The 13,146-nt window shown below is 31.5% G+C and overlaps 1 protein-coding gene across 1 annotated transcript in view; it reads right to left on the bottom strand.

The window, feature by feature from the left end:
* LOC147066058 (neuroligin-4, X-linked-like) overlaps positions 1 to 13,146 on the bottom strand; it is a 55,384-nt gene that overhangs the window by 22,555 nt on the left and 19,683 nt on the right. The window contains exons 6-8 of the mRNA XM_085955282.1: positions 12,282 to 12,561; positions 1,857 to 2,003; positions 1,449 to 1,650 (exon numbers count right to left, since the gene is read on the bottom strand). Of these exons, the coding sequence (XP_085811408.1) occupies positions 1,449 to 1,650; positions 1,857 to 2,003; positions 12,282 to 12,561 (629 nt within the window). The remainder of the gene's footprint in view (positions 1 to 1,448; positions 1,651 to 1,856; positions 2,004 to 12,281; positions 12,562 to 13,146) is intronic.

Raw genomic sequence — 13,146 nt, 5'->3', positions numbered from 1 at the left:
AGTCAATAATAACGTAATTTGATAAGCATTTCATATTGTATATCCTACTAGTTTAAATTGTCGTAATTAGATAGCTCGTAGCATAATTGGTTAATGTACAGATTGGCGCGACACCAATGGTTATACGGGTTCAAATCCCGTCGAGTGTCATATTTTTTTTTCAAATATGATTTTTTCTAGTGGGTATTATATCTTAAGCATTTTCAAGTTATTTATGTTCAATGTATTATGGAATGTTACATTCTCAATATTTTGTGAATTATTCATTGAATAAAAGAAATGGTTTATATGTGTATTTTTTTGAGGTTATACTTCCTTTGGCGCGTTTGGGAAATCAGATCAGAGTGTATTTTTGGCGTGTGACATGTAACACATAATTTATTTTTTCACACGAAAAAAAACGCACTCGATTGGATTCAAACCGCCGATTGTTCGATTATCAGCCGAACGCACCATTTTTACGCCGCTACTGCAATCGTGACGATTATACAGTATAATATTATAGTTTATAATTGTTCCGTAGCCTAGGCAGTGAATTTATTATTGTCGGCCATTTGCAATTCTTTACGTAAACAAACGATTAAACGTCAGTGACAGTTGGTACTTTAAAAATAAAAACAACGAGAAACCATTATATAATTAATTTAGTAATAAAAGTTAAAGTGTATAGAAATAAACCAACGGCGTTCCAATAAGCGGTCCTTTTTCTTGAGTATGTAATTTAACAAGGTAATTAAAGGCTAGTCAAAGAATCTAGTTTATCACAAGTTTTGTTTTTGTTTTGTTACGCCAAAGAAGTATATCTTCTAACTTGCGTACATAAGTACACACACCGATTTTTACTTTCATTTTTACGGGCGATTAGTTTATATTGTTTAATATGTTGTTCGATAAATTTAATAAATTCACACGTTTCCGTGACATAATGCATACAATGTGTATATATTTTTTATTATGTTTAATTACTTCAATGTTTTCATGATTAACTATTTTTCATATATTGAATTAAGAATGCTTTCAGTGTGAAATATTTTTAAATATTCTTAATATCAGTTAAGTTTAATAAAAAAACCTAAAATCAAATATACCAAATATTGTGTTCATTTACCATCTTGCATTATAATATAATTGAAAAAATGACGACATAAAACAAAAGTTATTAAAATAATAGCTAGACAAAACTTAAGCGCCGGCTAGATGCTCATGCTTTATCACGAGCTTACCTGCGCAAACTGCTTTGTATCGGGAAGTCCGTGTGTATGGACGGGAAAACTGTAGCTCGTACAAACCGAAAAGTGTTCTGTATTTTTTGCACAAATTATACCGCGCAGACAATTCGCTGCCGTCTAGCCGGCGTATTAACTTTCAATGTTGATTAAACAATTGGTTAAAAATCTAAAAAATATCCATTAAAAAAGAATAATCTTAGCAGTTTATCTGTATCTTACCTGTAGTAGTGTTTATTGGCTAGCTTCCGCAATAGATCAGCTTCTCGTTCAGGAGGAATAGCTGTCTCCGTCTCCAAATTTTCATCTTCATCATCTACTTCCAGCTCGTCCATTGTTGGCTGACACTCGGTTGGGTTCAGTCTTTCGGGTGTGCTACTCTTTCTACCGTAGAGTAGTGTAAACGACTCGAGCCGTACAGGACCTGATATAGAAAATAATAATATAAAATGTACTAAGTATAACATATCATCATTTTATCAATCTTAGATACTTGAAAGTAAAATACCTAAATATTAACAACATCCCGCCTTTTTACAGTTATCACCTTCCGTTTTATTATATGCAAGATCCTGAGTGAATGAGTTTTCATTGCTAAAAGTATTATATTCGATTTGAAGAAAACCTTACCTGTGTAGAAGTGAGGGTCTCTTTCTCTGAAGTGATGATGCCTCATTGAAACATCGGAAGCACCCGGTTGATGAAGTTGTGGAATTAAATTTAACCAAAGAGCCATTTTATGTCCCCTATAATGGCTTTTCATCTTTGACTTTGGACCTTTCAAAATAACAAAAAATAACAAGATTTAAAATATGAAAACTACTTTTATTTGTATATGTACCTAGTATTTCTTAATATTTCATGAGAGAAAATTAAAGACATTTTTTTAATATCCTTTTACTGCATAGTGTCGCAAATTTGCGACATTTCAAACTATTGCGATATAGCCAATGCCATCTGTGTAAATTATCAAATAATATCCTTTTTCGATGCCTAGAAAACTGTTTTACCATAAACATCCTACTTTACCGATTTTGTTTGGACATTTCAAGAAATAAAGCATTTCTGCATTATAGTCTATGCATTTCTGCTTTGACAGTTGACGAATTCGTATGTACGCAAAAATCCGCATTTGTAAATAAACAAAAAAAAATATACAGACGATTGAAATTGGTTGAATAAAAATATCTACACATTAAATAAGGTGTGTACATTAGTTTTTTATAATTGTTTTCATTTGGTTTTGTATTTTGTCATACTAAAATGTAAGATTTCCAAATGTCGTAAATTTGCGACACCACGCAGTAACATACAAAATTTAATGAAATTTTCGAAAAATATTTTTTTCATTATTTTTCCTTCATTCACAAGGCATTTTGACACCAAGAAAAAATAAAATTTTTCAAAAAAAAAAAATCATGCAGTAAAGGGATATAAGAATTTTATTGACAACTATTAAGTTATTAAACCTGCCTAAATTAAGTATGTACCTCTTTATGTATTCAACTATTTTTTTTAATTATAATATTATTTTTTATTTACTCCTGTATTTATTTTGTTTTTAGATAACTCGTAAAGAAAACTCGATTTTATAATGATTTGTATAAATTTTAATATCTATTTATTTAAATATTGATATTTTTTTTACATTTTGGCATATTTTATAAAGTACTTTGGACAAATTTTCACGAATATTGGGTTTCAGTAGGAAGTTGAATGATTTTTGTCAATTTAGTCAACAAGTAACCACAAATAAAGTAACCTGATAAGGTAAGCGAAGTAACCAATTGATGTCACCATACATTATTTTGTTTTTCATATTAACATATAAACGATTTCGAAAACTACAATCCTCCCTAGCCCTTTACTCTCCATTCCCCTTGCTGTGCAATCATTTGACGTTCGTTATTTCGTCGTGGTAAATGCAATAGGTTGTATGTCAAAAATACCAAACTTTTCAGGAGAGACAAAAAACTATCCCATCTTAACCCCATTTCACCGATTTTTTTCACAAATTTATTTTCATGGTTAAATTTGTTCCCTGTTAAGATGGTTATCAACATTTTTACGTAAGATGAATATTTAGAAAGTTAGGTTGACATACGACTATTTGCTCATCAATGTTGGCCACTTTTGTTGACATAAGTCCAATTTTTATGTATACATACCTATTTTTAATTCACTAAAATTTGGTATTTATAATGAAACGAATATAATATTATACAGATTATATTATATTAATATACATATTGTTATACACTTGTACATAAACGCTTAAAAAGTAAGCTTAGACTAATGAAAAAGTAGATTTATTATAAATTGGAGATCTGTTTAATTAGGTACTTTTAAAAACAATTACAATTTTTAAAAGAAAAGATTAAAGTTAAAATACAATACATAAAATATTTTTTAAAAAAGCATTAAAACAGAGCAGGTAAATACCTACTTAAAAGTAAAAATAGCAGTTTTAAAAGAATACTTAATTTTTTTTATAAAAAAGTATTTTTTTTATTTAAACGGTAGTCTGGTGTAAAAATCTCTGTAGTCCTCTGGAATTAATAGTTTTAGTACCTGCAAGTGTTGGTATTTACTCTCCTCAATAGGGCAAGGCCCATTGTATAATTTTAATCGTTCACTGCTTGCGATTGAAACTCGCGCTCGTGTTGGAAGTGGTTTCCATGTATGGCCGAAGTCCAATTTAAAGTTTATTAAACCTTCTGGAGTATACTGGTATGCAACGACATCGTTTACACATGGGTCGCCAGTTTTCTTTCCAGGCCGAATACTGCTGTAGTAGTCTGTGCTGAATTGTTGAAAATCGTCATGGCTGAGATAAAGTGTTTTGTATGGTTTCTTTACTCTTGCACTTTCAATGATAGCCATGTAGTCGGCAGGGACGAAAATTTGTTTTCGATTTCTCAGCTTCGTTTCGATTGTTGAATGGACGCTGTCAACCTCCATGTGTGTATGCCCTACTTCCAGATATTTGTGTTCTATGATAAGATTATTCTTCATACTGATGTCGAGTAGTGCGTTTGATAATTTTACATTTCTATTTTGATACGCACAACCATCGCTCCATATTATAACTTTTTGCGGTACCAGATGGCCGATTTCCTTCAAGATAAATTTAGTAGCTATAGTGCAAAAGACGTCACTTTCAAGCCCCCCAGCTCCCTCATGCCATACATAACACGAGACGTCCTTCGTGGCTTGGTTATAATAGACTTGGTTGTGTACTTTTAATTTTGTTTTATAATAATTTGCTGAAGCATTTAAACGAGGCGAAAGAAGAACAGCTTGCAAATCGACTGTGTAACATCTGATGTTTTCATTTTTCAGAGCTAAGGATTTATCAGACTCTTTTTCCGCATTAGCATCGTTCTTTTTTTTAATGTGTTTCTGAAAACTTTCTTCGTCGAGTGTCCCGTTTTTGTGCAAAGTGCACTCATTGCACTGATCTTTTTTTGGCGTGTAAATGTCTAGATTCAATTTTTTATAAGTATTTTGAAATGTACCCCATGATACTTTTCTTTTATTTTCAGAAGCACATTTTTCTAGATATAAGCGATGCATGTCTCGAAAACTGTAAAAAATTGGCTCCAGGTATAACTTACTTGAAGAGGATCGACAATAGTGCGATTCAACTTTTGGCAGAGAGTTAAACCAGGTCTCTAACTCTTCTGAAATAGTTAGTGTTGCATCTTTCTGTTTATTTAAATTCGTTTCAGATGACTGCGGCTCTTCAACCTTCGAGGTCCATAATTTTAAGCATTTTTCCCCTATACTTAAAGTGTTTAAAAAAAATTTTTTGCAAACTTGTTTTTTAATTATATTTTCAGTTATTTCTTCAGTTTCTTCATTTTTTGCTGTAAAATAAAAGCGAAAGCTTTGTTTTCTTCTTGAGTTTTCACTGGCGATTCTTCTGTATTTTGGGGTGGTTTGCAAAACGTTTTCGGTGACAAATGTTTTTTTGGAATCCCAACTTGTTTTTTTCCAAAAATTTGTGAATATCACGGTGCGTTGTTTATCACTAATTGTATCGCACTTAAAGGCTGTTTTTGGCCCACCCTTTTGAGGACGCACATTATGCCCACCACAACGTGGACCTATGGTCTTAGATTTTTTTTTAGACGTTTGTCTATACTTGCCGGACTCTTCACTCTTCTCAAAACCCACATAAGACTTGCCTAGCAATCGCAGTTGAGAGTTTTTTTGCCTCTTCCACAGTTTACAATTAATGCTTTGCCCTTTTCGTTTTCTTTGATTGACTTGCTCATTAGGTTCATCACCATGGGTGTCAGACTGCATAGCAAACTCCTCTAAATCTTCTGATGAGCTTGATTGATTAGCTTCAGGTTGATACAGATCTTCAGAGTCACTACTGCTGTCAGATAGTGAATGTTCAGGGCCACTTAGATGTTCAGCCATCGTCATATCATAATTTATATTTTGTCTCAGGGCTGATTGTGTTGATACAGTGTTCTCTGCTATCTCTATGTCCGAAGGTTGCTTCAACAATGATTCTGCTTGTTCTAAAATTGGAGTTTCAACAGTCAAAGTATTATTAACTTCAGCAAAATCGAGTTCTATTTCTGAGCCAATATTTTGAAAAATTTCTTCTAATGGATGCTTTAAGAGTTCAATTTCCGCCGCATTCCCAGGTTCAACTTGTAACGCCACATCGTCAGTGGTTCCTACGACTCCACAGGTTACTTGAGGTCCTGAAGAAAATAATGATTTTTAAATTTGATAATCGTTCATGCTCCTCAGCAAAATGTCATCTCCACTCCACACCGTATTGTTTTATGACGAGATAAACTTATTTATTCTTACCGTTATTCTTAGATGAAGTAATTTTGCTGACTGCTAAAGATACCAAGTACCGCCCACGACTTCCATTAATCATTTTGATAGCTTTTTGGTAATCTGGAACAGATGCAATTGATCGTATGTCAAAACCGATGCTCGGAATTCCCTGATGCAAAAGGTTCTATGTCAAAGATTCGTGTACCAAATTTCTATTTAATTAATAATAATTGCATTATTATATAACTAATTTTTACTCTAAATAAACAGTGTCTTATTAAAACTGTCGATCTTGAACAAATAATTACTTTGGCAATAATAAATAAATGAGACAAAAAGTAAGGTTAGTATCTCTAGAAAGAATCTTGAAAAATTTACTAAAATTAACAACAGTAATGTAATTATAAAGTAGATTTAAATAAAACAGTGGTTAGAAAATTACTTACATCAAATTATTTGATGAATTCTTGAATATAACGTCAAGAACGAGGAATAGAAACAAACAAAAACATTACTGTCATGATGAGGTTTGACATACAACTGTTTGGCTTGACCAATATCAATGACGTGTCGATTCGTCTTTTTGCAAGTGTTGAAATAGTCGACTTCTTATTGGTTCAACGACATAAGAGCTATTCGAGGTCGTGTAGATGACTGAGCTGATCACTATGGCGCAATAAAACAGTTTTGAGATTTTTTTGACATACGACCTATTGCATTTACCACGACGATTTGTGCGAACTGCGAACTAGTGTAAAGTGTTTAAACGTGTTAATAATCTAAAAAGTATTGAAAAGTGATAGGCTGGAGGATTATAAGTCGTATTATAACCTACTACTACGAAGAAGAAAAAATAAAAAATGAGCTCACTGGGCTTATAAATAAGGTTAGAGTCGCTGCAACTACAGGTAGTTATTCTTTTACATTTTAGTGTAACCATATAACTAAAAATATCCCGAAAGATTGGAAAAAGTTGTTATCTAGTAAATTGTAGGTAACACATTCCGTACCAAAGTAGGGAAAAAGTCTCTTAAAACTGGCAATCTTGCTTAATATAACGCAGCGCCTTGACGGCGGCTATGACACTTCAATTTATAATTTTCGCTGTCTATATACTTTTCGTTGTCATCTTTAAAGACAAACAGTCCAATGATGACATAGACCTAAATTGCATTCCATAAAGTTATTCTACAAAGGCTAACAGGTCGTTCATGAATAAATCATGGGTTTTCTGTTTAAATATACATTCACTCTGGTCAAAATCAACATCAAAATGAAATTGAATTCAGTATTTTTAACGAAGTTTTAATAATCATAACACGTTGTTGAATTGACTGACTACAATACTGCCAATAAAATGTTAATAAAAAAAATAAGTATGATGCATATAACACCCATTATAATGTATGCGAATATTAGTAAAGTACCTATGTATCATTGGTATAAATATAGATTTTAAATTAAAGCTATTTTTAAATATAATTTGAGTTAGTTGGACTTTGAAGAACAGACGGTTTATATTATAATATTAATAAGTTAATACGGTTGTGATAATATGGTAGAATATTTTTATAGGTTTCGCTTATATTTTTATTTCAGGACTCTCAATAGAATTCATATTATTACTCATCAACTCTGTTAAAAAAAATGTCGCCAAAGCCGTCTTTGAACGCAAAAGAAGATTATCCGTATTTACCCGAAATTTAATAATAATTAAAAACTCCGGTAAAAATAATTCAGCGGGAATATCATCAAACCGAAACGGGCAACACTAATTCGCTCCGGCGGGCGGAAAAAAGAACTGGGCGATGGGAAACGCACCAAATTCACAATCAGATTATAGCGCGCTTTTTATTTGCGTATTCCGTTTGTGTGTATGTTGACTTGCCGACATAACTGGAAGCAGGGCCATCGCGTGGTTTAAATCTACCCACCACCCATAGCATTCGCAAGTAATAATTCAAAATGATAATATAAATTAAATAACATGAATTTCTTCAGATTGCTTATTGAGATATTGTCTATAATACCACAATCACGTCTACAAAAATAAATTATTCGTGAATACTTAAATAATGAACTCATAAAAAGAGACGGATTATATTTTTTTCATAAAAAGATAAAGAAAATAGCATGCAAAAAAATGTTGCTATTACGTAGGTCATAGATATAAGGAAATTGTATAACTATTTGTTATTATTTATTTAATCAAAAAACAATAAATATTTGTTGATATTTTATTTTGATCATGCTAAGATCATCAATAATTTATATTTATATAATATATTTGGACCTAAGAGTCAGTCTCAAGCCAAATTTCTCCAAAAAAGTGTTCACAGATTTTGTACTTATTTTCGTACTGTTAATAGTGTTAGGATGATCATCAATAATGTCAATTTAGTTGGATGATGTGACCACCTCTTAATTTAACCGCTCATCTCTCATGCACATATTTGACATAAATATACGTTGGTCCTGGCTAGACGTTAAAATTTGTAACGATTCACCTATCCGCCGAAATGTAATTATCGTGGCGCCGCTAATGCCCCCTGCAGGTGTAATCCACTTTAACCTGACGTCGAAAACTGAATAGATTGCTACTAAAAAAACCGCCGGTGTACTTTATGTTCTTGGTACGTCGAATTTATAGTTGCTAGCTTGGCTAACAGAAAGTTACAGTTACGGCTAAGTTACAGTCACGGCATTTGGCTCAGGCCATAGTCACAGATCGAGCATGGCGGCGTTCATTGTCGACTTCCTGGGAACCTCGTTTTATATACGACAAACTGCATCGGAGTTGCCCTCAAAACTTTACGCTAATTCTCAGAAGCGTATCAACTTATTGAGGTTGCTGCAAAAAACTAACTAAGTTTTACTGATATAAATTTGTTGATAACTTTATCAGCGTTTATAAACTATAAACATACTACATAAGCGTGAAGTTTGATAGTGTTATCAGAAAATAATATGACGTAGTTAGAACGACGCGGACTGAGAGAAAACGGTGGAATAGGCTTCACGTAAGAGCAGTCGGAAATAATGACGGTAACACAATAATTAAAATTATCTTATGTAATTCGATCTTTCGCATCTATGTCAGATACGGCTAATATCCTTTAGAAAATAATAGTTACGACCAAATCGCATAGATCGAGTTTTTTCTTAAACTCTGTAAACACGGCTATTAAAACCTCGATTTTCTCTGTTACTATTATAGTAGTTATGGCTTGGAGTTATTTACCGATCTTCAAAAACTTCAAATGCTAAATCCAAATTCATCAAAACATGAAAATACCTAATTACGTAATTTACGGCCTCTGTGCTTAGTACGACAATATACTGACACTAATCGCCCCGAAGAAAAATCTTTAGTATATTTTAATTGAAAAACGGTATGTGATTCAGTAAAATCTAATAATAATCAAAAATAGTGTATTAAATACTTTATATTATACTTAAAAACAAGTATGAACACGTCAAGCTGAAAATACTGTTTTAATGTCGATCACCGATACTTTTTTAAAGGTGTAATATGCCACAAAAATCTTTGTTAATAAACAAAATAATGAAAGTATTTCAAGTGTGACTATTAGTTATATTAGAATGGCACAGATATAGCTTATAACTAAAGATAGAACTCATTTATGGAACATAGAACCAAATGCGTTTTTTTCTTTTTATAACTACACCTGGCCAAGATACGCACCAAGTTTAGTAGTAATGAGACAGTTGTGTGCTATAAAGCAGTGAAGTATTCACAGAAAAATTTATGCATTGAGAAAGCCACAATATGTATTGTGACCTCAACGGGATTCAAATACGAAGCACCCGGATACGAAATCAGTGTCTTTCATTGGACTACAAGACATGGTAGAAAATGAGCCTCAATAAAAGACTGTCGTCTGTGTCTTTAGGACGTATATGATTCTGCAAGTGCATTGTTTACTGAGACTTTAATATCCTCGAAAATTTAAATTCTTTTTGGATAGCGTGCTATACAAAAGAGGCATTGGGTTAACGCTGATAATATGGAGTAACTAGATGAAGAAATTCACTGGAAATTCTACAATAACCGCTACAAGACATGTAGTTGATCATAATGTTACTGTAGGTGTATATGGAGAAACCTGGTCAATAATTCATTAGTATTCCAGAGAGATTATGATCCTTAGTCATAAATTGGTCAATGACGAAAAAAGAATGTAATTAATATATTAAAAAAATGACGCAATCAAGCCCAGTATGATTTTTATATTATATAAACGGCTCTAAGCATGTGAAAGATATCTGAAGCATTCATATTTTTGTGTGAAAATGACTGACGGGGGGGGGATATGTTGAGAAAAGCTGTGATTGTTAACAATATTATATCTTAATTTGACATTTTTTTTCTTAGTTACTCATCTGCATATGGCATTTAATCCATTAAATAATTATTACATAATATTATCTATTAAGTTTCACGTTTTTTAAAAAATATACAAACTGAAAACAAATTTATAATAATAAACATTTTTAAACCTTGGTATTTAAATTATTGAATTTGAATACCTAGTCGTCACTTAAAAAATAGTATTTTTAAATGCCTACATATTGTCCGTATATAATAAACATGTCTCATAATTTAAAAAAATATATATATAATTTACATTGCACATATTATAAACATGCATTAACTTGCTAAAAGTAAATGGAAATTGTTGAATTTACGTTTTGCCAATATTTTCTTTTTTATTTAGGTATATCAATTATGGTCATAATAAGGTACTCTTATTTGATGAAAGAAATTATGGCAAATACTAACTAGTACGGTGTGTTTGAACAAAATAATCAATTATTTCGGGTATTTCACTACGATCCGTCGATCGCCAGGAAAGCGTTGAATTATTCATGCAGTGATTGCAAACCGAAGTCCGACGAGCAGACTGACGCTTCAAAATTTAATAAGGCTGGGTTCATTCGTTGTCTGACAAATCAACAGAATGCAGCGTATTTCATATCAAATATGCAACGATTTATAATTGAATGTATTACGCAGATAGATATATTAAATTTTATGAATTTTTGATTGATTTTTATAATTGCATGGAAACTATAATATAATATTAATAATACATCGTTTAGTTATTTTATAAATACTATTTATATCAGTTAATTGATACTTTATTGTGTTATTATTAAAGTTTAACTCTATTATTGATATCGTAAATTATATATGGTTAAAACTATGGGACATAACTTAAGTAAACTACAAGTAGATATTACGATATAATATACTTACTTCTTTACTCTTGTTCATTATCCATAATATACTGTTATTATTCTACAGTAGCACTATGATGGGTAAGGCAAAAGTGATTCACAGTATTGTATGTGTATTGTTTACTAAAATGCATATTTCAATGCTTACTATTTCGACTGCGAATAGCATTATTTGCTGTAACGTAGTGCCACTGTTGAGTAATTCTAGTTTACCACTATACCTATTTTAGGGCGGCGTACAGTGCTACCGTAGTTATAACCTAGTGTAAAGCATGCAATTTAATACAATTTATATGTTAAAGAGGTTTAATTAACAATACGTATCAAAAAATAGTAAATTTAAAGATAAACAGAAACACAATTTTCGAATAACTTTTATAACGTATACGTTTTATGAAGGTTATCATGTCGTTAATTTTTTTTATAATTTTATTAATTTGAATCTCATTTAATGTTTTTTTCTTTTAACCATGTCCGATCCGAATAAGATTATCTGGGCCTAATATTTTATTTTTATTTTTAACGAGAAATGTATGTTACCACTTGCTCAACCTATTAAGACCTCTTACTCCAAACGCAAATTGACAAACAATACGTGTATTTGCCAGACCCAGGATTGAAACCTGGGGCCAAACGATATTATAATCCGACCTCTAAGCCGCTTGGCTATTGTGGGTGTTAAACACTATTTCTTTTTTTTTAATTTAAAAAAAAAATAAAAAAATTCACTTCTTATTTATATTCAATTATAATACGTCAGTATTGTAAAAATACTTAATCTTGTTACTTCAAGGCAACTTATTTAATTACATTAAAATTAAATACATTCAGTGGCAGAAAATGGATTGAAATAGAACTGTTATTTTTTAGCAATATTTTTAAAATAATAGCTTAATATTTTTTATTAGCCCGTAAAAAACAACTTCCTTAAAATTTTATTCAAAAAATCACTACCATGACTAATTGAAAAAAAAATCTGCTTACCAAACGCTAAATATCGCTGAGACCCTGGCTCATACGTTGTCCACGGAACACTCTTGTACTGTGTTTTTTCCCGGCCATAGTCGGCATATTGTGGGGGGGCGGGATCACCCGGTTTTCCGTTAGGGTCACCACACTTTGCGAAGGTCACGACCAGCGAAAGCAGGGCTTCAGACACGGCTCCGTCTTGTCGGGAATAATTTGCGGGGAAGTATGGAAGACCGTCTACCATTGGCAAGCCTAGTACGTAACCTATCGGTTCACCGCGTACGCTACCAAGACGCTATTTGTATAAAAACACAATAATTAGTTAATAATATTTAACATTTTGTTTCTATTCGCTGTCTAGACAGAAACGTGTAACATCTAAAAATGATTAATATGAATTAATACTCACTAATTACGTACCTACTTTTTTTTTTATTATCTAGGTATCTTAATTAATTAGTCCAAAAAAGCTGGTTACGACAAAATACTTTAGAACTCAATAGTGTAATTTTATCAGAATATATTTTATAAATGACTAGTGAGGAACAATAACATGTGTTTTATCAATTTTAGAGAAAAAATATAAATGCATGAGTCAAATAATGTAGTTTGACGAAATCACATAGAATTATTTTTTTTCTTATAATATAATAACGAATGTCTCACAATAATACAAATGTTTTATAAGAGCTTTCAATTTCAGTAAATGAAAAAATAAAAGTAAAACAGAACTAGATATTGCGATAGAGAATCTTGATGAATTATGTGTAATCCTATTTCTCGTTTTTCAGTATTTTTTTCTGAGATTACGAGATTCTCGAGAGTTCTTGATTTTTTCATTATATTTCTATTTTACCGGGAAAAGCTCGAGACAAATTTT

This window comes from Rhyacophila brunnea, unplaced genomic scaffold, assembly GCF_057557595.1.
Source record: "Rhyacophila brunnea isolate RB1 unplaced genomic scaffold, BYU_Rbru_1.0 scaffold_5, whole genome shotgun sequence".
NCBI classification, from domain to species: Eukaryota; Metazoa; Arthropoda; class Insecta; order Trichoptera; family Rhyacophilidae; genus Rhyacophila; species Rhyacophila brunnea.
Note: the sequence above shows the minus strand (reverse complement) of the source record. Positions and strands in the feature narration are given on the sequence as shown.